The sequence below is a fragment of the Grampus griseus genome (genome assembly GCF_964374135.1).
Source record: "Grampus griseus genome assembly, chromosome: 3".
NCBI lineage: Eukaryota > Metazoa > Chordata > Mammalia > Artiodactyla > Delphinidae > Grampus > Grampus griseus.
Genome location: NC_139019.1, coordinates 42,715,835 through 42,741,335, shown reverse-complemented (window position 1 = coordinate 42,741,335; position 25,501 = coordinate 42,715,835). Strand labels below are relative to the sequence as shown.

General features: G+C 41.3%; 1 protein-coding gene across 1 annotated transcript in view; it reads right to left on the bottom strand.

Annotated features, from left to right (window-relative positions):
* The window catches only part of IL31RA (interleukin 31 receptor A), a gene marked incomplete at both ends in the record, with an annotated part of 54,468 nt that overhangs the window by 6,134 nt on the left and 22,833 nt on the right, over positions 1–25,501 (bottom strand). Inside the window, 5 exon segments of the mRNA XM_082650290.1 lie at positions 2,815–2,955; positions 4,949–5,022; positions 5,024–5,093; positions 6,042–6,143; positions 7,136–7,318. Of these exon segments, the coding sequence (XP_082506416.1) occupies positions 2,815–2,955; positions 4,949–5,022; positions 5,024–5,093; positions 6,042–6,143; positions 7,136–7,318 (570 nt within the window).

Here is a 25,501-nt window from a genome sequence, read left to right as displayed (position 1 = left end):
AACCCTCTTGCACTGTTGGTGGGAACATAAATTGATACAACTACTGTGGAAAACAGTATGGAGGTTCCTTAAAAAACTAAAAATAGAACTAGTATATGACCCAGCAAACCCACTACTGGGAATATACCCTGAGGAAACCATAATGCCAAAGGACACATGTACCTCAATGTTCATTGCAGCTCTATTTACAATACCCAGAACATGGAAACAACCTAAATGTCCGACAACAGATGAAAGGATAAAGATGTGGTACATATATACAATGGAATATCACTCAGCCATAAAAAGGTATGAGGGTTTTTGTTGTTGTTGTTTACATGATAATATTTATCTTTTATTAGATATATTACATATTCCCCCAAATATATAAAATCTTCCAAGAGAAAATATCAAAACCTATTGATTTCAAGGCAAGCAACATAATCAAAACAAAAGCAAAGAATTTCTTCCAGACAAAGGAATGTGAAAACATTTCAGCACAAATACAACAAAGACATGGGAAGGTAATTACAATGTTTTACATTTTACAGCATGTTGTTTTAATCAGTATTTGTAGAAAACAAGGATGCTGAGTTCTCAAACACTGTAGTTACAACCGCAAATTAAATTTTCAGAAAAAAAAATAAGAGAAAGTAATGAACTACTGAACATCTGCAATAATAAACGTAATAAAACATAAGCAAACAAATATGCCACTGAGATCACAACCGAAGTGTGTGATTTTTAGTGTGTGCCGGGGACACTAAATTATTTAATCAGTTCTTGACCACAACCCAAAGCAAAAGCATCCTCTCTTCATTTCCCTGATGATTTATTCTAAAAATAAAAAGCAGAAACTTGCTGGTAAAAGAGACTTTCTGCTTTACCTGTGAGCAGCCGGTGGCAACACACACTGAATAAGACCCCAACCAAACATGGGACAGATCCATCTCAAACAACCGGGAGTGGCAAAACCACTATTATTGCAACAAGATTTTTTAATTTCAATTGATCAGAAATTCCAGAACAATTAAGCACACCTGCTTAAACCACAGAACACAGTGAACTCCTATAGGAAGGTTTTATTGGGTATTTGTAGTGAGGTGGATGGACCTAGAGTCTGTCATACAAAGTGAAGTAAGCCAGAAAGAGAAAAACAAATATCGCATATTAATGCATAGATGTGAAATCTAGAAAAATGGTACAGATGAACCTATTTGCAGGGCAGGAATAGAGATGCAGATGTAGAGAATGGACATATGGACACAGGGCGGGAAGGGGAGGGTGGGACTAACTGGGAGATTAGGACTGACATATATACACTACCATGTGTAAAACAGATAGCTAGCAGGAACATGCACAGGAAGCTCAGCTCAGTGCTCTGTGACGACCTAGATGGGTGGGATTGGAGGGGTGGGGTTGGAGGGAGGTCCAAGAGGGAGGGGAAATAGGTATATATATAGTTGGTTCACTTCATTGTACAGCAGAAACTAACACAACATTGTAAAGCAATTATACTCCAATAAAAAAATGAAAAGCAAACAAACAAAAGAACCAAGGGTAAGAAACTTCTAGTCTCCAAGGCAGACTCTTGCCTTCAATCTGACCCGTAGAGAAAATTCCATCAGATAATGCAATTTGTGCCTAGTGTTGTGAAAATATAACATGATTTTAAAAGACTTTAAAGAGCAATATCAAAAAGAACTCCCAAAAGACAATGTTAGTCAATAAAAACAGAACATGTTTTCTGTGTAAAAACACATGTTTTACTCACATTTTCCAGAACCATAAGCTATTTTTATTCTTTTGGATGTGTGATGATGAACAGGAGAATTTCAAGAATACTTAGACTATTTATAGCTTTTATTGAAAATTTTGCAATGTTCCTTCACTTTTAAGCTTCATTTTTTTTTAAAGTGTTAGTATATCCTTAAAATCAAACCTCTGTCATTCAAAGACAGAGATTTCTGTTTCTCCCATTCTATTTCTCTGTTTTCTCCCATTCTCCTCCCTTCTTTCTTCTTCATCTCCCTCTTCAGCCTGTCTTCTTTCCCTCTTGAATATTCCCCATAACCATCGTATGAATCACATTATATTTTACATTATTGTTGCATTTATTAAATTTTTCTTGCTCCCATTTTTTGTTTTATTTATTTTTTTTTGGCGGTACATGGGCCTCTCACTGTTGTGGCCTCTCCCGTTGCGGAGCACAGGTTCTGGACGCGCAGGCTCAGCGGCCATGGCTCACGGGCCCAGCCGCTCCACGGCATGTGGGATCTTCCCAGACCGGGGCACGAACCCGTGTCCCCTGCATCGGCAGGCGGACTCTCAACCACTGCACCACCAGGGAAGCCCTGTTGCTCTCATTTTTTAATATAAAAGCTGATTAGTAGAACATATTATACACTTTTTTACTCAAAAAACTCCACAAACAATGAGGTTGAGTGGGCCAATGGTGCTTGATCAACCAAGGCTTTCCCTTGTTTGACACACAGGGACTGGTGACTATGAACTTGGGGATAGCCTTGAGGTGGGAGCTGGTTTGGAGTGACAGTGAAGTTGGCATTCACTTGATCCCTCCTCCCTAAGAAGATTCGGGGCTACCCAGGAAGAAGCAAAATGACCCATCTTTCCAAATTCAGCTCTCAATTTTCCTGCTCTTCCTCCTCCCTCCTCACCCATATGCTTTCCAGGAAGGCCAATGAGTCAGAGAGCAAATGGTTCTTCTCACTTCTCCCTTTCACTTGCCCTCCCCCTGCCTTTGGGAAACATCATCTGTGACTAGCCTAAAGGAAATGCCAAGGAGACATTCCCAGGGACTGAAGGAGTACTCACTAATTGACAATGTCTTGAAGTTTATCCTGGTGCCACTAGTTCCCCCAGCACTGGTGCTGGCCATGACCTGAACAGTGTAAGAGGTCTTTCGTGTCAGGGACTCCAGGCTATACTGCAAGATGCTGGAGTTGACTGTCTTGGCTAAAGGAAAAATATAAAAGTCAAACACCACAGCCAAACCCAAGTGAAAACTGTGCTTTAGTGGCACTGATATAAAAGCATTGGAACCTGGGCTTCCAAACTTGGCCACCTCATACCCCAATATCTCTATTCATGTTCTGATTAAAATTAGCCTATCAAGATGGATCAAAGACCTAAATATAAGAGTTAAATCTATACGACGCTTAGAAAACATAGGATAAATCTATATGTCCTTGAATTTGGCAATGATTTCTTAAATATGACACCAAACACACAAGCAGCAAAAAGATTAAACTGAACTTCATCAAAAGACACTATCAAGAGCGTGAAGAAACAACTTACAGAATGGGAAAATATTTGCAAATCATATATTTGATAAGGAATCTGTATCCAGAATATGTTAAAAAAAACCCCACAAAACTCTAACAGCTCAACACCGGAAGACAAACAACCAATTTAAAAATGGCAGGGCTTCCCTGGTGGCGCAGTGGTTGAGAGTCCACCTGCCGATGCAGGGGACACGGGTTCGTGCCCCGGTCCGGGAGGATCCCACATGCCGCGGAACAGCTGGGCCCATGAGCCATGGCCGCTGGGCCTGCGCGTCCGGAGCCTGTGCTCCGCAACGGGAGAGGCCACAGCAGTGAGAGGCCCGCATACCGCAAAAAAAATAAAAATAAAAAAAATGGCAAAGAGTCTGAAAAGACTTTCTCCAAAGAAGATACACAAATGGCCAAAGAGCAAGTACAAAGATGCTCTACATCATTAGTTATTAAGGAAGTACAAATCAAAACCACATTGAAATAGCACTTTACACCCACTAGGATAGCCACACTTTTTTTTAAAATGGAAAATATCAAGTGTTGGTAAGGATATGGAGAAATTAGAATTCTCATATATATTGCTGGTAGAAATGTAAATTGGTGTAGCTGCTATGAAAAGAGTTTGGTGGTTCCTAAATAAGTTAAACTAGAATTACCATATGACCCAGCAATTCTACTCCTAGTAATACACCCCAAAGAATAAAAAGCAGAGATTCAAACAGATAGTTGTACACCAATGTTCATAGCAGCATTAATCACACTGGCTAAAAGATGAAAACAACCCAAATGTCCCATCAACTGATGAATGGATAAACAAAATGTTTATCCATATAATAGAAAATTATTTAGCCATGAAAAGGAATGCGGTGCTAATACATGCTATGACATGGATGAACTTTGAACACATTATGCTAAGTGAAAGAAGCCAGGCAAAAAAAGGCCCCATATTGTATGATTCTGTTGATATGAAATATCCAGAATAGGTAAATCCATAGAGACAGAAAGCAATGTTGTGGTCGCCAGGGACTGTGGGACAAGGGTAAGGTAGCGACTGAATGGGTACAGGGTTTCTATCTGGGGCGGAAATAGGTAGTGGTAATGGTTGCACAACATCATGGATGTACTTAATGCCACTAAATTGTACACTTTCAAATATTTAAAGTGGTAAGTTTTGTGTTATATGTATTTTACTGTAACAACAACAACAACAAATTAGCCTAAATGGGAATCCAAGCCCAGCCCAGAACTCAGGATGTTAGGCAATATTGTAGATGCAAGAAAAAAGCAGTGGACAGTAGGAGTCATGGTAAAGGGTCCTGCACTGAAGTAAGTGCCTGTCCCCCTCCAGCCTTTAATCCAGGTTATGCCCCACTCTGGAATAGAGGTCAGGAAGCTCCCAGAAGGCCCACCTGTTCACGGCCTGATAGGCACAAATTATATCAAGCCCTCTGGTTCCTACCGGACTCTCAGGTACAGTCATTTCACTCTCACTTGACTCTAAAAAACTCAAGAGGTGGGTGCCCTTGGCCCCATTTTCAGAGAAGCTCAAAGAAGCTGAGTGATTCCTGCAAGGTGGCAGGGCACCAGCCATGGGAGTCACCCCTATAGCAGGTCTATCCATAGCATCTATCTGGGGCTCGGGGTTCTTTCAACTTGTCTATAAGCTCACTTACAGAATTCCTTTCCATCTTCAGCTTGGTAAAATATGGTACAGTTGTTGATGAAACCGTTCCTCTGACTCTTGGGACTCCTTCCATGTAATTGTGACTGTCTCCACACCAATGTTCTCCGCCTTTGTCATGGGACCTGCTGATGGACCTTTATAGGACAGGGAGATAAATAATAAACACCGAATTACACCCCAGCAGATCCTTGCCCCACAAAATCTCTGGCCAGTCCTCAGACTAATCAGTGCTGGGGGTGGGAGGTGGGGGCAGAGTAGGGAACTGATGAATCAGTTTGTTTGAGAAAATTGTTGTCTAGAATGATCCATCTTGAACAGGAAGGGAAGCAGTGTCCAAGACCAGAGAACAAGACCTCTCACTCTGACTTGGAGCCCAGCTCTTTCATTCATACCTGTAATAGCTATTATCAAACAATTAAAGAGTATGCCTCCATGGGCTACCTCTGAGTGACAGGATATATTTCCTAAGGTTGAATCTGGAAGATGTTAACTTTCAAAAAGATACAGTCTGAGTGGTTTGCCAATAAAACCCTGGCTTATCACTACACAATTAAAAATAAATAATGTTTTAGCATCTCCAAGTTACGAATAACTCTTAGGGTTCCTAACTTGGTCTTAGCTAAATGTTGTTTCTGCTTACAGCGCTATCTGCACTGAGTTTCTTTGTGACTTTGGGCAAGTTATTTCACCTCTCTGAGCCTCAATTTTCCATTTGTGAGATGAAGGGCTTGGACTTGAGGATCTCTAATGTCTACTCCAGCTTTAAAATTCAGTGAATCCAGGGACTTCCCTGGTGGTCCAGTAGTTGAGACTCCACGCTTCCAATGCAGGGGGTGCAGGTTCGATCCCTGGCCGGGGAACTAAGATCCCACATGCCACACAGTGCAGCCAAAAAAAAAAATTCAGTGAATCCATACCGTGACCACAACTGGGTCAAACATACATAGCTTACTATGAGCTAAGGTGCAGCACGGATGGGCACTAAAGCAACTGTGAACAAGCTACAGGCCTTCACAGCCTTGTGTAAATGTTGGACAGGCCCCAGTGTTTCCTTTCCTCAACAGAAACTTGTCCATACATACCACCTTCTTTGCCATAAGCCTGGATAGAATATGGCTCACCCACTCGGTCTTGCAACATTGGATACACAGAGATGTTACAGCACCGGAAAGGTTTTAGTTCATCTGTGGAAAAAGGGGAGGGGGGAGAGAGAGAGAGGGAAGGTTGGGGAGGGAGGGAGATGGAGAGGAAAGGAGAGGGAGAAAGAGAGAGAGAGGGGGACAGAGAGAGTGGGAAGAGAGAGAAACAAGCATTAGGTGCAGAGCATGGCATAGAAGAAGGAAAGCTAGACTAAGACTTATGTCCTATGACTTACAGAAGATATTTTATTTTTCTATAGTTTCCACATATGGAAAATAAGGAAGTTAGGTTGGATGGTCTCTAATGTCTATTCCATTTCTAACATTTTAAAATTAATTATTAGAACTAAACCTGCACCACTCTGACAAAATGACAGAGCCACCCAGGAAAGGAGAAGTAAGAGCTCCAGTCTCTCCTCCATCACTGATTTTGTTACATGATTTGGGGGCAACTACAGAATAAACTTAACCCTTCTTTCAATAGCATATCACCCTAGAGAACTCAGGTACCATAAATTGTACCTCTTCTGTCTGCATCCCTACATAAGCATAACTCTTCATGTGGATGCTACTAAGTATTAAGAAATGGTTGGAGAGTAAAGCCTCACTTATGTGTCTTACATGGAGCAGGGGCTTTCTTGAAAAGAAGGCTATTCCCTGTATCAATCACCTGGGGAAGGGGCCTAGATCTTAAACAGGCAACCAGAACTGAAGGAGGTGCCCTGGGTAGGACAGATGGGATACAAACTCTGGTGTTATCCACGTGATCAAGATATCTGGGAAGAGCTCTCTGATGGTGGGTGTCAAGATGGTGTTTTCCACCTGGAAACACGCCAGATGCCTGGTCTGATACCTATGGCTTCCTATTCTAGTATTGCTGGGAAATGCCAAGAAGTACACTTCCTTAAGCTTGCCCTAGCTTGTCAAATTCTATTACTCACACTTACAGTTTTGAAGCCAAAGTTAAGGATTTAAAAACTGATGAAAATGAAACGGAATCCTACACAGAGGGAATTTGTGGGCTCTGCACTGGCTACCCTGCTGGATTGTCCAGTTCCTGGTCTGAGACACAGATTCCCAGGAAATGGTCGAGGACTCTGAGTCCAAATCTGGGACCCACTCAATCATCCATGTATCCACCTCCAGAGCAGAGCTTTGCCACTCCACCACCAGCTGGTCCTGAGTGAAGCAGGTCTGCATGGCCTCGATGCACTGAAATGCTGAAAGGAGAAAAGAGGACTGCTTCACAACACCCAACTCATCCTCCAAGTGCACCAACAACATTTACAACCATTCATTGCCCAAAGTGTAAAGAAGGTCAAAGTTCAGGATCCCCACTGCAGCCTTCCCCTATGATACTGTTTTTACTGCTTTTATTGTGTCCCTTTTCCTTACCCTCAATATTTGATGAACTGCCTTCTTCACATTTTGTTATCTTCCCCAATTTTACCTATTTCCAGCAAAGAATCTTACTAGAAGGTTGATGACTAAGACGACTTACAGGGTAGCTCTGGTATCTCTGCAAGTCCAAAGGAAAGCAAGCCTGAGACAAAGAATGAATCTCTAAAGGTAGAATTTCAGGCACCTGTAATTCTGTGGCTGGGAAGCTGGAAGATGGTGACGCTAAAATCATACCAGGGTGATGGTTTCAAATTTCAGTTGTCTAGGCTGGCGCTATACAACCTGGCTACGGAGTCCTATTCTCAAGGTAGAAAGAATTGTCTGTAGCAGAAAGACACATCCATCCAAAGTACCTAGGTGTGGACCAATATGTAAATGACTACGTTTTCTGCAGGCCTAGCAAAAAACGCAGGTGGGGAAACAGTCCGCAGGGTTCCTTTAATAGAAAAGTTGAACATGTGGCTTCAAATCCCTTACCTGGGATTTAATCAAATCAGAGAGCTCCCTTATTGGCAATGTTCTGAACACACAGAAGAGAGGACTATCGGAGGTGTGGGGAAGCAGGGAAGGAGGGCATGAAGGAGTGGGGCTCAGAAGACCACAGCGTATGGCTCTTCCCTTCATCTACTCCTCACCACCTACAACACACCTGAGCCTACAAAATTGGAATCCACAGGAAGTATGTTTAAATGAACATCAAAGATGGTCCTGGGGCTTCCCTGGTGGCGCAGTGGTTGAGAGTCCGCCTGCCGATGCAGGGGACACGGGTTTGTGTCCCGGTCCGGGAAGATCCCACATGCCGCGGAGCGGCTGGGCCCGTGAGCCATGGCCGCTGGGCCTGCGCGTCCGGAGCCTGTGCTCCGCAACGGGAGAGGCCACAACAGTGAGAGGCCCGCGTACCGCAAAAAAAAGAAACAAAAAACATAACACCATACACAAAAATAAACTCAAAATGGATTAAAGACCTAAATGCAAGGCCAGACACTATAAAAGTCTTAGAGGAAAACATAGGCAGAACACTCTACGACATAAATCACAGCAAGATCCTTTTTGATCCCCCTTCTAGAGAAAGGGAAATAAAACAAAAGTAAACAAATGGGACCTAATGAAACTTAAAAGCTTTTGCACAGCAAAGAAAACCGTAAACAAGACGACTCAGAATGGGAGAAAATATTTGCTAACGAAGCAACTGACAAGGATTCAACTCCAAAATATACAAGCAGCTCATGCAGCTCAATATCAAAAAAACAAAAAGCCCAATCCAAAAATGGTCAGAAGACCTAAATAGACATTTCTCCAAAGAAGAGATACAGACTGCCAACAAACACGTGAAAAGCTGCTCAACATCACTAATCATTAGAGAAATGCAAATCAAAACTACAATGAGGTATCACCTCACACCCATCAGAATGGCCATCATCAAAAAATCTACAAACAATAAAAGCTGGAGAGAGTGTGGAGAAAAGGGAACCCTCTTGCACTGTTGGTGGGAATGTAAATTGATACAGCCACTATGAAGAACAGTATGGAGGTTCCTTAAGAAACTAAAAATAGAACTACCAAATGACCCAGCAATCCCACTACTGGGCATATACTCCGAGAAAACCATAATTCAAAAAGAGTCATATACCACAATGTTCATTGCAGCTCTATTTACAATAGCCAGGACATGGAAGCAACCTAAGTGTCCATCGACAGATGAATGGATAAAGAAGATGTGGCACATATCTGAGTAATGGAATGTTACTCAGCCATAAAAAGAAATGAAACTGAGTTACTTGTAGTGAGGTGGATGGACCTAGAGTCTGTCATACAGAGTGAAGTAAGTCAGAAAGAGAAAAACAAATGTTATATGCCAATGCATATATATGGAATCTTAAAAAAAAGAAAAAAAAAGGTTCTGAAGAACCTAGGGGCAGGACAGGAATAAAGACGCAGATGTAGAGAATGGACTTGAGGACACAGGGAAGGGGAAGGGGAAGCTGGGACGAAGTGAGAGTAGCACTGACATGTATACACTACCAAATGTAAAACAGATAGCTAGTGGGAAGCAGCTTCATTGCACAGGCAGATCAGCTCGGTGCTTTGTTACCACCCAGAGGGGTGATATAGGGAGGGTGGGTGGGAGATGCAAGAGGGAGGGGATATGGGGACATACATATACATATAGCTGATTCACTTTGTTATACAGCAGAAACTAACACAACAATAATTGTAAAGCAATTATACTCCAATAAAGATGTTAAAAAAAAAAAAACAGGGGGCTTCCCTGGTGGCGCAGTGGTTGAGAGTCCGCCTGCCGATGCAGGGGACACGGGTTCGTGCCCCGGTCCGGAAAGATCCCACATACCGCGGAGCGGCTGGCCCCGTGAGCCATGGCCGCTGAGCCTGTGCGTCCGGAGCCTGTGCTCCGCAACGGGAGAGGCCACAACAGTGAGAGGCCCGCGCACAGCAGAAAAAAAACAATAAAAAAAAAACAAAAACAGGAGTACTGGCAGTACTCCTCAAGACTGCCAAGGTCATGAGAAATAAGGGAAAACTAAAAAACTGTCACCGACCAGAAGTGACTAAGGAGACATGACAGTTCAATGCAGTATGCTACCCTGAATTAGATCCCAGAACAGAAAGAGAACATTAAGGAAAAACTAGTGAAATCCAAATAAAGTCTGGAATTTACTTGATAGTCGTGTGCTAGTATCAGTTTCTTAGTTTTGTCAAATACACTATGGTATTATAAAATAGTAACAATGAGGGAAACTGGATGAGGGGTATATAAGAATTCTCTACACTATGTTCACAATATTTGTGTAAATTTAAAATTAAAACAGAATGTTTGTTTTTTTAACATGGACAACTGAAGTCTAGATTTGCCCCTCTCACACATCTATCCTTCTCCCCCTTCTTAAGAAAAAACATATAACCATATTTCTACATTTCTAGAAATAACTATTTCCCCTATTTTTAGAAATAAGGAGAAACAGTCATAACTTTCCTGTAAGAAAGATAAAGAGAATGTTCTTGCTTATCAGAGAATTTCCCACATGCAAAAGGAATATTTTTCAAAATTAAAAAGCTGTTCTTGATCTCCCTTCTTCCTGCTATGCTCGTTATCACTTTGGTACTGTTGTAAAGTTAGTGTTTGTTCTGAAAAATGTCTTGAAATAAAACAAGGGCAAGGCTGAGACCAAGCGAAGAATAGTCTAGAAGGGAAGTAGTGTGGAAATTGGAGTCAGTTATGTAGGAAATTATTAAGTGAAACATGGTAAGAGAAGACAAAGATCTAAGATCGAAAAAGACAAGTCGAGGGGAAAGGTGTCATGATCCTCATCACCAGAACTTTAAATTGGATTAACTGGGAGCAACTGTTGATTTCTGAGGTGGCCAAAAGAGGCTGAATGAGACAGAGAGACACAGGCCTACCTGCCTGGATTATATACAAAGCTCTGGAGTGCCACATGTGTAACTCCAGGGAGCTGCAGGGCAGGCCAGGCCAGGACAGAGGTCTGGAAGACATTATCTCCAGATCACAACTGCCTTCTGGGTGACCCCCAATTACATGTTATGGGCTGAATTATGTCCCTCCCCTCAAAACTCACATCTCTCTGCCAGTACCTCAGAAGGTGACTACATTTGGAAATAGGGCATTTAAGGAGGTATTAATTAAAATGAGGCCATTAAAGTGGGCCCTAATTCAATCTGACTGGTGTCCTTATAAGAGGAGATTAAGATACAGAGACGGATGACCATGTGAAGAGGCAGCAAGAGGATGGTTATCCACAAGCCAAGGAGAGAGGTGTCAGAGAAAATCAACTCTGTAGGCACCCTGACCTTGGACTTCCAGTCTCCACAACTGTGAGAAAATAAACTTCTGTTGCTCAGGCCACCCAGTCTGTGGTATTTTGTTATGGCAGCCTCAGCAGACTAGTATGTATACTACATGTCTTCTCTACTTCCCCAGTGCCCAATCCCCACTTTTTTTAATCTGGTCTTAATTTTCCCCCAATTCCCACTTTTTTTAATCTGGTCTTAATTTTTTTTTACCATAATATGTGATCAAAGTAATACATCTTAGACCTGCAAGGTGTTGTATGGGTATTAGGCCCATAGTTTTGAGTTGGACCATTGTAGGTATATGGTGTTTCATTTTCCTTTCTATCCTTGAAATTTACGGCAAATGGTGTGAAAATGGTATTTTTTTATGTGTGCGTCTTATATGAAACCAATGCACTTAACACAGAAATTATCAAGGTAAGCACCAACCATTACTCTAAAACAGTGGATCTTGATCTTTTTGAGGGGGGGGTGCAGTACGCAGGCCTCTCACTGCTGTGGCCTCTTCCGTTGCGGAGCACAGGTTCCAGACGGACAGGCCCAGTGGCCATGGGCCCAGCCGCTCCGCGGCACTTGGGATCTTCCCGGACCAGGGCACGAACATGCGTCCCCTGCATCGGCAGACGGACTCTCAACCACTGCGCCACCAGGGAAGCCCAAATCTTGATCTTTTGGAGGGTTGTAGCTCCCCTTGAAAATATGATCTTGCAAAATCTGCACATGCATAAATATATATAAACATGCATACAGACACCCACGCAAATTCAGGGAGCCCACAAATCCCCCAGTGTCCATCCATGTGTGCCTATATCCAGGTGTCGTCCCTTTGTTCTCAAGTTAACAATTCTTATCCAAAGAATGCAAAAAGAATCACATAATCCATAAAAGGGCACAGGCTGACCTACCTGCCAGGCCAAATTTGCAGAGTAGAGGGAGCATCCACAGTGTCCAGCCCCACATTGTCCCCAAGTTAATGCAGGGAGGCTGGGAAGAAAACTGAAAATATCATCAGTCAAGAATGAGTTTGCTTCCTATCTCTTTTCAACAACTCTATTTCCAGTGACAAACAGATTCTGGGAATTTTGAGGAAAGGTATTTTATTTTATATATTTTATATTTTATTTTATTTTGTTTTATTTATTTATTTGGTTATCATCACCCAGATCCCTTCATAATTACTCCATTAACCCCAGTCAACATTTTATTTCGTCCACAAGTCATTCTACTACATAATACAGGAAGTGCACCAGCCACCAAGAATATACTCCAGAAAGAGTACAGTCCTCCAGTTTCTGCTTCAGTTCCTGAGCACTCCAGCCAAATGGGACATCTCATAATTTCCCAAAAGCACCCTGCGATTTCGCATCTCCACACTTTGTCCATGTGGCTCCTTCTGCCTAGAATGTCATTTCTTCCTTATTCCTGAAAATTAATCCATCCTTCCAGACTCAGCTCAAGGCTAACCTCTAAATGCCTTCCCTCAACTCCCAGATGGACTCGGCCAGCCAGTCCTCCTGTGTCCCACCCACCCTCCATGCCATCTGTACTGTGGCACACGGCACACAGAATGGCATTTAGTAGTTTATCTGTTGGCTTCTCTACAGATAGGGAGCTTCTGAAGAGTGGAGCTTCTCTAATGCCTCTATGAAGCCTTAGTGTTGAAGGCAGTGCCTGGTATATGGTAGACATTCACTACTGTTCGTGGAATAATTAGAATAAAAGACTATTGGCACTGGCTCCTCATCTCATCCCAGATGAGATGGTGAGATAGTCTCAGGATATAGCAAATATAAAAGCAATACCTCCCTTTCAGGAAGAAATAAATGCTACATTTTCAGCTGACATATCATCATAGTGGGGGAAAAAGGAGAGTGCTCAACAAAATAAATCATTTTAGAAAAAATCCCATGCAGCATTTCCGGACAAAACCACAGGGATAACATTTTCTCATACACAAACCAAGTGAAATACCTAATTGAAAATGCCTAAGGCAAAATAAAGCAGAATGAGAACTTGGATCCATAATAATAAAAATACCATCATGAAACAATAAGAGACTAGTTACATAACAGCAATAGTTAATGCCCGTTATTCAAGAGCTATAGCTAATCTCTCCAAAAATAACCATTTTGATTGAAATGAGTATAAAACTTAAAGGGAAATTTTTTTAAGTTTTTCAGTGAAGAATAAATGTGTTCTTTGAAAATTAATTATAACGGTAATAGCATTTTTTTTTTGGCCATGCGGCATGTGGGACCTTAGTTCCCCAAGTAGGGATCGAGCCCGTGCCCCCTGCAATGGAAGTGCAGAGTCCTAACCACTGGACCGCCAGGGAATTCCCAGTAATAGTATTTTTAACGTCTAACTATTCACAATGTTGTCTTAATTTTCTCTAATTCTTAGCCAAAAGACATGCCTTTACAAGTTCTAAAAGCATACTGGAAAGGTAGGGAGGCCCAACCATGTAGGCTGACATTCTCAGTAATTGAATAAATAATTACAGGTGCTAAAGCTCAAACTGTTATTCCAATACAGGATTTTGCATTTAAAAATCTTATCAATATTAAATATTGAATATTTTATGTATATAAAATATTTTAATTAATTGTAGCTATTGCTTGCTTCCTTTATAGTGAGAACACTCACCTATTATTTGTGAATTTTTTTTAGGCCTTAAGAAAAAGCAACAGGGTTTCCTTGGTGACTCAGTGGTTAGGAATCCACCTGCCAATGCAGGGGACACGGGTCCGAGCCCTGGTCCGGGAAGATCCCATGTGCCACAGAGCAACTAAGCCCATGCGCCATAACTACTGAACCTGCGCTCTAGAGCCTGCGAGCCAAAACTATTGAGCCTACACACCACAACTCCTGAAGCCCATGTGCCACAACTACTGAACCCCACGCACCTAGAGCCCATGCTCCGCAACAAGAGAAGCCACCGCAATGAGAAGCCCGCGCACCACAAGGAAGAGTAGCCCCCGCTCACCGCAACTAGAGAAAGCCCACACGCAGCAACAAAGACCCAACGCAGCCAAAAATAAATAAATAAATAAATTTAAAGGGAAAAAAAAAAAGAAAAAGCAACAGTACTGTTATACCCAGAGACAAAGCTGGAAAAATTGCAGAAGAAAAAAGGCTTGAGGACCAGTGATCTACTTGCAGAGACAGAAGCATGGACAGTAATAGAAAATATCACCTGGTAAGTGTTGTAATTACAATAGTACAAGGAGAGCACAGAGTGTCCATGGAGAGGAAAGAGCTGACGACTGGGGAAAGCCAACAAGCGTTGCTAGGATGATGATAATGCCTGTTTGTCCTCCAGTGCCTTTTCCACTTCCCCTCACACAGCAGAGAACCACCACATGTGACTGCTTGTTGGTAGTAAGTGCGAACAAATGTGAGGTGCCTCCCAGGAACTCAGAAATAAGTTCAATTGAGAGTTCAACCAGCAAAATCTGTGCACAAAGGCTATCCTAGTTAACTGTGGGAGTAAATCAAGAATGTACTGGTAAAAGGGTAATTGAAGAACTTGAATTCTCTCCAAACTCCATCCAAGGAAGCCTGGGTATAAACTCAAGAGAGTTGGATCTGGAAAATCAACATTGCCATTTAGCTGCATGAATCTATTCAACTAATTGTATCCTAAATGGAAGGAGATTTTGGGAACAGAAAAGAGAGGTCACCACAGAATGTAAAACATTGATGGTTAAAGAAGACAAAGTTGGCAGTGTTCATCCAGTACGATCCGTGGGAGGAAATGATGAAGTTTTCTGTTGCTGGAGCAATATACAGTTGACCTTGAAAAATGTGGGCTTTAGGGGTGCTGGCTCTCCACACAGTCAGAAATCCACTCACATAACTTCCGTCCATATATGTGGTTCCTCCCCATCCAAGGTTCCGCATTCGTGGATTCAACCAACCACGAATAGTGTAGTACTATAGTATTTACCATTGAAAAAAAGTCCACATGTAAGTGGACCCACACATTTCAAATCCATGCTGTTCAAGCGTCAGCTATACTCTATAAGAGGGCAACTTTATAGACCTCAGACTTCACCACGGCCTTGATGAAATATACCTCAAAACCCAAAATCTCCATGATTGCTCCGATTCTATGAAGCCCTTTCTGGTTACTAATTTAGCAGAAGAGGAGACCCTGAAAAAGGGATATAAGCCTTCTTCTAGTCATTAGAAAAGACTATCCCGCCTTTGTTTAAATATATCAGTATCATGAAGTCTTACATGAGGTGAATCAACCCTCCCAAATCTGAGCAATTCTGGGTGCAGCGAGACTACGGGCTGTAGAAAATTCACAAAGATTATCCTGTGCTCTTAAGGAGACCCATCAAACCATTTCCTTCATTGCCTGGGTTATCAGCCCTAAACTTTTAAAATGCAACAGCTGTGAATAACTGGTCTTCACTAAGAGGGCACTTCCTAGAAATATACAGTTTCTCATTAGTGGTGCCTCATTTGAATACAGCATTTAATGGAGTCCTGGAATTCTCAAACAACGCTATGAATATTCCATGCTGAATCAAAGGACTCTTAGAATATAAAGTGATGCCACTTAAGTAATTTGTGGTGTCTTATCTTCAAAGTGGAGCTACTGTTTGGAGTAGAATGACTGGAAATAAATCCAAGTAATTACTGCTGACTATAGCAGTGGCTGGAGACAAGGTAGGAGGGAGAAAACAAAGGAAGAGACACTGCCCCTGCCAGTTGATGTTAAATTATCCCTGCCTCCCAACATCCTGTCTCATATGACCGAAGCAAAAGCAATGGAATGGCTGTTCCACTCTCTAGCAGGCTCCCATTACACACACAAACACTCCCCCTACCTCGGTTGTCCTTTGGCAATTCAGTTCCCGCTCAAGGCTGTGTCCTGGATGCTGTTTTATCTGATTTCACTTGTATAAAAATGTATCACTATGTGATTTTTCCCAGGGCTGACCTTACTTTCACTCATTCATTCATTCATTCATTCATACATTCACTCAATTAATGTATGTTGATACTCATACTGTGCCACAAACTATGCAGAGTGTGGGATTGGTCTTTAAAGGATGAGCAAAGGAGTAGTAAATTCTAGGGAGAGCAATACACTTTTACGTTGAATCATACAAAACTGCTATTTTCATAAGTCTAAAACAGTCAAATATTGGCAATTTCAGCCTAATAAATAATACTATCCTTTCTTTTTGGATTATGTACCTTGCCCAAAATGAGATTAAGAGCTATCAACATGGTGACGATAGTTGGCAATACTGTATCGTATATTTGAAAGTTGCTACAACAGATTTTTTTTTTGATGTGGACCATTTTTAAAGTCTTTATTGAATTTGTTACAATATTGCTTCCGTTTTATGTTTTGGTTTTGGCCGTGAGGCATGTGGGATCTTAGCTCCCCGACCAGGGATCGAACCCACACCCCCCACCTTAGAAGGTGAAGTCTTAACCACTGGACTGCCAGGGAGGTCCCATGACAGTAGATCTTAAAAGTTCTCATTACAAGAAAAAAATTCTGTAACTATGTATAGTGATGGATGTTAACTAGACTTATTGTGGTGATCATTTCACAATACATACAGATATCAAATCATTATGTTGTACATCTGAAACTAATATAATAAGTCAATTATACCTCAACTATTTTTTAAAAGAACTGTCAGATAACTACATTCAATTTCAAAGTCTATAAACCCATTTGAGGTTCAGAGTGCTTTCATACAATGAACATTTTGAGACAGCCAACAGCAAGATTGGCAAAAACACAACCATGACGATAGTGAGAGTCTACAAAGTGCTGATTACATTACAAATTACATCTGTCCCTCTTAAAATCTCTGCAGAGTTGGTATTATTACCTCCACTTTACAGATATGGAAGTTGAAGCTCAGCAATATTATGTAATCAGTCCAAAAATCTTATAGTTTGTAAATGGCTTGGCTGGATTTGAACCTATGATTGTCTTATTCCAAAGCCTAGACTCTTTCCACCAAAATTAAGCAGTAAATATTAGTGATTTACTCTCCCTCAGTCCTCCTGCCACAAAACACCAATACACACAAGGATTTTCCTCTGAACCTCCTAGGTCTAATTTTCTATAGCCTAGAGTTTCCAGAAAGTTAAATCCATTATGTTCATATATTTTCCGCAGCCCCTGACCACTGTCCTCCATGATTTCCCACTCCAGTCCCAGCATTTTAAAATATTTACTGCCAAAAGATTAGATTCCCTGTAACCATCAACAACCAGTCTAAGGAGCAATTCTAAGGTTAATTCTGACCCATAATTTTAGTGAAGAAAGCAGAAAAACACCCTTACATAATAGAAGAAGAGACCTAATCTGCAAGTGTTTGGGTTATCAAACTCTGCAACACTCACCTCCCTGTATCAGATGGTGTCCCACAGATGTCCAGCTGGTTCAAAGGATCTGAATCAAACGTCTCTGTCCCCTACAGCACAAGTGAGAACAGGGAGGGTGGTCTGTTATTTATCCACATAGAGCTATGTGAATATTTCCTCTCTGGTTGTCCAGGGGCTTTTCTTTTGCTTTTAAGCCCAGCCCAAGCCAGGGTGGCACTTAACCCACTTATGCTGGGAAGCAGAGTGCATTATTGTAACTTAAAAAAAATCACTTCTGTGAGACCACTCAACTTTACAGGAAAAGTGACACCTGAACGTGCCATAAAAAAACTAAAAGGAATGACTAAATTTAAAATTTTCTATTCAGGGGAAGTCCTTACAAATGTGGTAATGGGTGAAATGCTAAGAGTACGTTTAGCTTGAAAGAGGACTATATCATCATGCAATCATCTTTAAACAAAGGAGGAGATGAAGGAGAGAAAATAACGGTAGCTAACTTGGAAAAAGTTTTATAATTCCTAAGTATGTATTAAGCATACTAAACTGAGAGGCCAGAGCCCAGCTAAACTACTAACTTAGTAGCTTATTATGATAATTAAAAATATATGGAGTTCTTACTATGTGTCAGGCACTGTACTAAGAACTTGAAATTAATTATCTCAATCCTCACAACAATTCTATGATATCGGTGGTATTTTTATTCCCATTTTACAGATGAGGAAACTGAGGCCAAACAATTAAGAAATGTACAAAGCGAGTAGTAGAGCCAGGAATTGAACCAAGACAGTCTGATTCTCAGTTTCCTATAAATCAAAGGGTTAAATCTGATGATTTCTGGGGTCACTTTGGGCATTATAATTGTACAACCTTTTGTAACTGACTGACAAAATCATAAAGAAATCTTTTTCTAGGGAAGAGATTATGATGCAAAAGGAAAGAAACCCAACCTAAGCTTTAAAACAAGGCATGCTCTCCACCGTCATATGTCTTATTTTAAACCTATTTCCCATCTTCCTTAGGCAATGTTCTACTAAGTAGGAAAGGTTAGCAGAAATAAGGAGGGGAAAGAGAGGTGGTCTTTTACCTAGTAAACTATAAGTATGAGATACTAAACATCCATTATAATGTACTAACTAGGATAGCTAAATTTTTGCATAAAAATAGCACTTCTTAATTTATTCAACCAATACTTAGTAAACCTATTATATGTATAACACCTGACTAATGGTGTCTGTGTATGAAATAAAGTTCTGGTTACCACATGGTTGACTGAATATATGTATTTATCTCTGTTCTATCAGGTAACTCCACAAAAATTATGGTAAAGGTAGGGGAAAGCTACAGAGCCACAAAACAAAACAAATGGGAGGAGAGACAACAAGTCACGGCGATAAGCGAGGTCAACAAACTTTTGGAGTATGAGAAGTGAATCAAGTGGCAACTGAATTGGGAAAGATGAGAAAGCTGAAACCTAAAAACACTAAAAGGGAGGCCACCAAGAAGACCTGTGCTGTAAATTTCATAACGGTCAATTGAGACACCAGATGGGTACAATCGACCCTCATTATCCATGGATTCATATCTGCAAATTCGCCTACTCTCTAAAATTTACTTTGTGTCCCCAAAATGAACACCTGAGCTGTATCGTGGTCATTCACAGACATGAGCAGTGTTGAAAACCTTGAGTCGCTGGAAGTACACATTCCCAGCTGAGGTTGAACAAGGCAACACTATTCTCGTACTGTACACACATCCTTTTCATGGTCTACTTAGTGCCACAGTTTTCGCATTTTTGTGCTTTTTGATGGTGATTCTGTTTAAAATGGCCCCCAAGCATAGCACTGAAGTGCTGTCTAGTGGTCCTAAGCAGAAGGCTGTGATGTGCCTGACAGAACATATATGTGTTAGATAAGCTTTGTCAGGCATGAGACACTGACAAAACTTACACTGCTCACAGAGTGTAAAACTTACACAACACATACACTGCTGTTGGCTGTGACTTCAAGGTTGATGCACCAACAATATATATTAAGCTAGGTGTCTTTAAATGGAAACACATATGAAACAAGGTTATGTACTGAATAGCTGGCAAACATGTTGTGACCAGAGACTCACAGGAACTCAACCCTGTGCTTCCCCTAGGGAGAAGAGTTCAGTATTCACTAATTCAGTGCTCACAGTGACTTCATAGAATACAATCACTGCAAATAACATGTACAATAGGGAAGATAAATGTGAACTGAAGGAGGAGGGCAAATTGGACCTGCAGGGGCCACTGAAGCTATGTCAGCAGGAATTTGTTGATAAGGGCTAAAGCAGATCTGAGCATGTAACAGAGCATGGGACAGAGCACATATCAGATAGCGCTGGCTAGAATGGGTAATTAATATACTTGAAGAAAGTAACACTGAGGTTGGAGGGGGAGAGAAGAAATCCACGCCTTGCAGCCTTTCAACTCGATTCCACAAACATAATTCAATGTTAGGTCCTGTGCTTGACTCTGTGGAAACAAAGTTGAGAAAAGCAGAGGCCCCAACCAGGAAAAGTTCACAACTTAGGTAGGAAAACAGACTTGTAAACAAGGTGCTATAAAGCAAAGTAGCAAGTGCTGTCAAAGGTGTGTATAAAGTGCTACAGGAAATGAGAAAGAGGAGCCATTAATTCTGCTCTATGGGAAATGTACACCAGAAAGTAATTAAGAGAAAGGGAAATTTTAGTGGTACATTCAAGGTAAATGTACAAAATTATAAAATAAATATTCCTGGTAGAGATGTATAAGAGCGTGACATTTACGGCACCTGGGATGGGGTCTAGAAGACCCAATGGTAGCCCTTGACTATACCTCCTTCAGTGAGTCAAACAGTGGACCCTCGGAAGTTAAGTCCACCCAGAACTCGCAATATGACCTTATTTGGAATAAGGGTCTTTGCAGATGTAATTAAGGTAAGGATCTCTAAAAGTGACTATCCTGGATTAGGTGGGCCCTAAAGCCAGTGACCAGTATCTTTATAAGAGGCAGAAAAGGAGAGTCAAACACAGAGAGACACAAGAGGAAAGCTATGTGACTACAGAAGCAGAGATTGGAGTGATGCATCTGCAAGTCAAAGGACACCAAGGATTGCGAAGCCACCAGAAGCTAAGAAAGAGGTATGGAACAGATTCTCCCTCAGAGCCTGCAGAGGGAACCAATCCTGCTGAAAGCTCGATTTTGGATTTTTGGCCTCCAGACTGTGAGAGAATAAATATCTATGTTGTTACCCACCAAGTTTGGGCTAGTTTGTTACAATAGCTCAAAGAAATGAATATACCTTCCTATCTCAGGTTACATGTGATTCATAGACCAGGCTGACCCATCAGATTCTCCCCTCTGGGAATGTGGAACTGAGTGGGCTAGATGGTGGTGGACAATGGGACTGTCAGGGTCATATGGGTGCTGGCAGCCATGTTTTATATATGTAAGAAAGAAAGGTTAAGAAGGGAGTGAAGAAAAGCAAAGAGAGAAGCAAAGGTGAGAGTCCATGTGATAACAGACAGATCGATAACCGACTTCCCAGCTGCTTGTGTGGAACACATGAGACCTGGTGTATTCCCTGCCTGTGGACGTCCCTGACATTTCCTGTTATGTAACTGAAATAATCTGCTACTGACTGAAGTTAGATTGAACCAGTTTTTATTCCTTGCAACCAAATGAGCCCCAATTTAACAATGATGCTTGGAGTAATTTGGTTTTAAGAAAATATAAGGTGGTGGAAATAAAATAGTAATATCTAAACCGATGGATTCAAAGTGTAAACTGATCAGGAAAGAAAAGGTAACAGTTGGGAAATGTTAGCAGTAAAAAGGCAGGTAGATATCCAAAAAGTAGTTGGAATTACTGAATTTTGAGCAGTTACAATATCCTTGAAATACATCTGTGATCCTGTAAACTGACTTGTAAAAGATAACACTCCTTTAGATTAACAAATTCTGGCTTATTTCCAAAACAAATTTCTAAACTATTATAGTTATGTCCTCTGTAATTCTTACTCCCAACTCTATACCTGCAAGAAGCAATGACCCCATTTCTAGGGCTTGGGATTTTAATAGGCTAATTAAGGAAGGTGGTTGTGATTCCACTAACTCAAAACTCCACTTCTGCACTTCCACTAATTACAAAAGAAAAACTGCAGTAAAACTGCAAAACCACTGTGCACACAGTCCCACTTCAATTTGAACAATGATGTGAATGAGGCAATTTAAAGTGGTTTTCTGAAATCTACTTTCTTGAAATATAATAGAATCAAATAACAACCTTCCAAGCAAACTCTCACAAGTAGACTCCATTACATTATTATGCCAAACACTAATGATGTACCATGCTCTCTGGGAAACTTTATAAGCCTTTTAAGCATTTACCTCATTAATTAATTCAAAAAATGTTTAAGACACATGAATGGAAAACATTTACATTTTCACATAACTAAGCACCTCCCACAAATACCAAATGGCTTTTTCCCACATCATTATAACTAAAAAAAAAAAAAAGAAATGGGAAACAGATGTACACAGATAGTCATTGCTCATTTCTTCTTTCATTGTTTTATTATCAGCTGAGAACCAGTCAAATTGCCCCAGAACTTGACTTTTCAAAGTATGGTCCATGGATCAGCCACGTGAACATTAACTAGGAACTTGTTTAGAAACACAGATTCTCAAGTTTGTTGGAACTGCATCTCAGTTTGAGTTCTCCCTCTGCCCAATCCTGATTCCTACCCCTCCCTTTCACAGGCATTGATAAATATGCTATGCCCCAAAGTAAAGCAACCATAGTAAATTCCCACAATACAAGAGAAAGCCTGCCATGTTTTTGTGCAGATCAGCATATGTCAGTATATTAGGCACTCCATAAATATCTGTCGAGTGAATGAATAGACCAGTCGCCATGTCTTGCAAATCTCACAGCAATCTTTCATATCCAAATTATGTGTCTTCTATAGTCATATTTCTCAACTTTTAAAAATCCACTCTCAATTTTGATAAACATAAAAATCCCATTAACAGCCTGCCAGAACAGGCATACTTATTTCCAGGGGTAATACTATTTACCTGAGTCTCTACACATGACTAGCATTTGAGCAAAACTTGTCAAGAGATAGTTAACAGAATCAAACTCAGAGATGACTTAGATACTGAACTATCAAACAGGAACTTTAAAATAACAACCGGGATTAGCTCAAGATGGAGGAGTAGAAGGACATGAGCTCACCCCCTTCTTACGAAAACACCAAAATCACAACTAACTGCTAAACAACCACTGACCAAAAAAATGCTGGAACCTGGGCTTCCCTGGTGGCGCAGTGGTTGAGAGTCCGCCTGCCGATGCAGGGGACGCGGGTTCATGCCCCGGTCTGGGAGGATCCCACATGCCGCGGAGCAGCTAGGCCCGTGAGCCATGGCCGTTGAGCCTGCGTGTCTGGAGCCTGTGCTCAGCAATGGGAGAGGCTACAACAGTGAGAGGCCCACGTACCGCAAAAAAAAAAAAAAAATGCTGGAACCTACCAAAAAAAGATACGCTACATCCAAAGACAAAGAAGAAGCCACAACAAGATAGTAGGAAGGGCACAATTATGATAAAATCAAATCCCAAATCCACTGGGTTGGCGACCCACAAACTGGAAAGCAATTACACCACAGAAGTTATCCCACAGGAGTGAAAGTTCTGAGACCCACATCAGGCTTCCCAGCCTGGGGGTCCAGCAATGGGAGGAGGAGTCCCCAGAGAATCCGGCTTTGAAAGCCAGCGGGGTTTGATCGCAGGACTTCCACAGGACTGGGGGAAAGAGAAATTCTCTCCTAGAGGGTGCACACAAAGTCTCGTCTGCACCAGGACCCGGGGGAAAAAGCAGTGACCCCATAAGAGACTGGGCCAGACGTACCTGATAGTATTGGAGGTTTTCCTGCAGAGGTGAGGGGTGGCTGTGGCTCACTGTGGGGACAAAGACACTGGCAGCAGCAGTTCTGGGAAGTACTCACTGGTGTGAGCCCTCCTGGAGGCCACCATCAGCCCCACCAAACAGCCTGTAGGCTCCAGTGCTGGGTCACCTCAGACCAAACAACCAACAGGGCAGGAACACAACCCCACCCATCAGCAGACAAGCAGATTAAAACTGTACTCAGCACAGCCCTGCCCACCAGAGGGACTAGACCCAGCTCCACCCATCACCAGTCCCTCCCACAGGAAACTTGCACAAGCCTCTTAGACAGCCTTATCCACCAGAGGGCACACAGCAGAAGCAAGAAGAACTACAGTCCTGAAGACTGTGGAATGGAAACCACAATCACAGAAAGTTAGACAAAATGAAACAGCAGAGGAATATGTCCCAGATGAAGGAACAAAATAAAACCCCAGAAAAACAATGAAGTGAAGTGATGGTAGGCAACCTTCCAGAAAAAGAATTCAGAATAATGAGAGTGAAGATGATCCAGAATCGTGAAAAAAGAATGGAGGCAAGGATCAAGAGGATGCAAGAAATGTTTAACAAAAACCTAGAAGAACTAAAGAACAAACAAACAGAGATGAACAAAACAATAACTAAAATGAAAAATACACTAGAAGGAATCAATAGCAGAATGACTGAGGCAGAAGAACAGATAAGTGACCTGAAAAACAGAATAGTGGAAATCACTGCTGCAGAACAGAATAAAAAGAAATGAAGACAGTTTAAGAGACCTCTGGGACAACATTAAACACATCAACACTTGCATTATAGGGGTCCCAGAAGGAAAAGAGAGAGGGGACCTGAGAAAATATTTGAAAAGATAATAGCAGAAAACTTCCCTAACACAGGAAAGGAAACAGTCACTCAAGTCCAGGAAGCACAGAGAGTCCCAGGCAGGATAAACCCAAGGAGGAATGTGCCAAGAGACATAGTAATCAAATTGACAAAAATTAAAGACAAAGAAAAACTATTAAAAGCAACAAGGGAAAAATGACAAATAATATACAAGGGAACTCCCATAAGGTTATCAGCTGATTTCCCAGCAAAAACTCTACAGGCCAGAAGGGAGTGGCACAACATATTTAAAGTGATGAAAGGGAAGAACCTACAACCAAGAATACTCTACCCAGCAAGGCTCTCATTCAGATTTGACAGAGAAATCAAGAGCTTTACAGACAAGCAAAAGCTAAGAGAATTCAGCACCACCAGACCAGCTTTGAAACAAATGTTAAAGAAACTTCTCTAGGGGAGAAAGAGACTAGCAACTTAAAACAATATTGCACATATAAAGATTGCTATATCAAAAGTTCGTGGGAACAGCAAAGCCAAAAGCTACAATAGATACACACACAAAAGAGAAAAAGCAACCCAAACAACACTAAAGATGGTCATCAAACCACAAGAGAACAAAAGAAGGGAAGAAAAAGGACCTATGAAAACAAACCCAAAACAATTAAGAAAATGTAAATAGGAACATACATATCAATAATTACCTTAAATATAAATGGATTAAATGCTCCAACCAAAAGACATAGACTGGCTGAATGGATACAAAAACAAGACCCACTGTCTACAAGAGACCCACTTCAGACCTAAGGACACATACAGACTGAAAGTGAAGGGATGGAAAAAGGTATTTCATGCAAATGGAAATCAAAAGAAAGCTGGAGTATCAATACTCATAGCAGACAAAATAAGCTTTAAAATAAAGACTGTTATAAGAGACGAAGAAGGACACTACATAATTATCAAGGGATCAATCCAAGAAGAAGACATAACAATTGTAAATGTATATGTACCCAACATAGGAGCACCTCAATATAT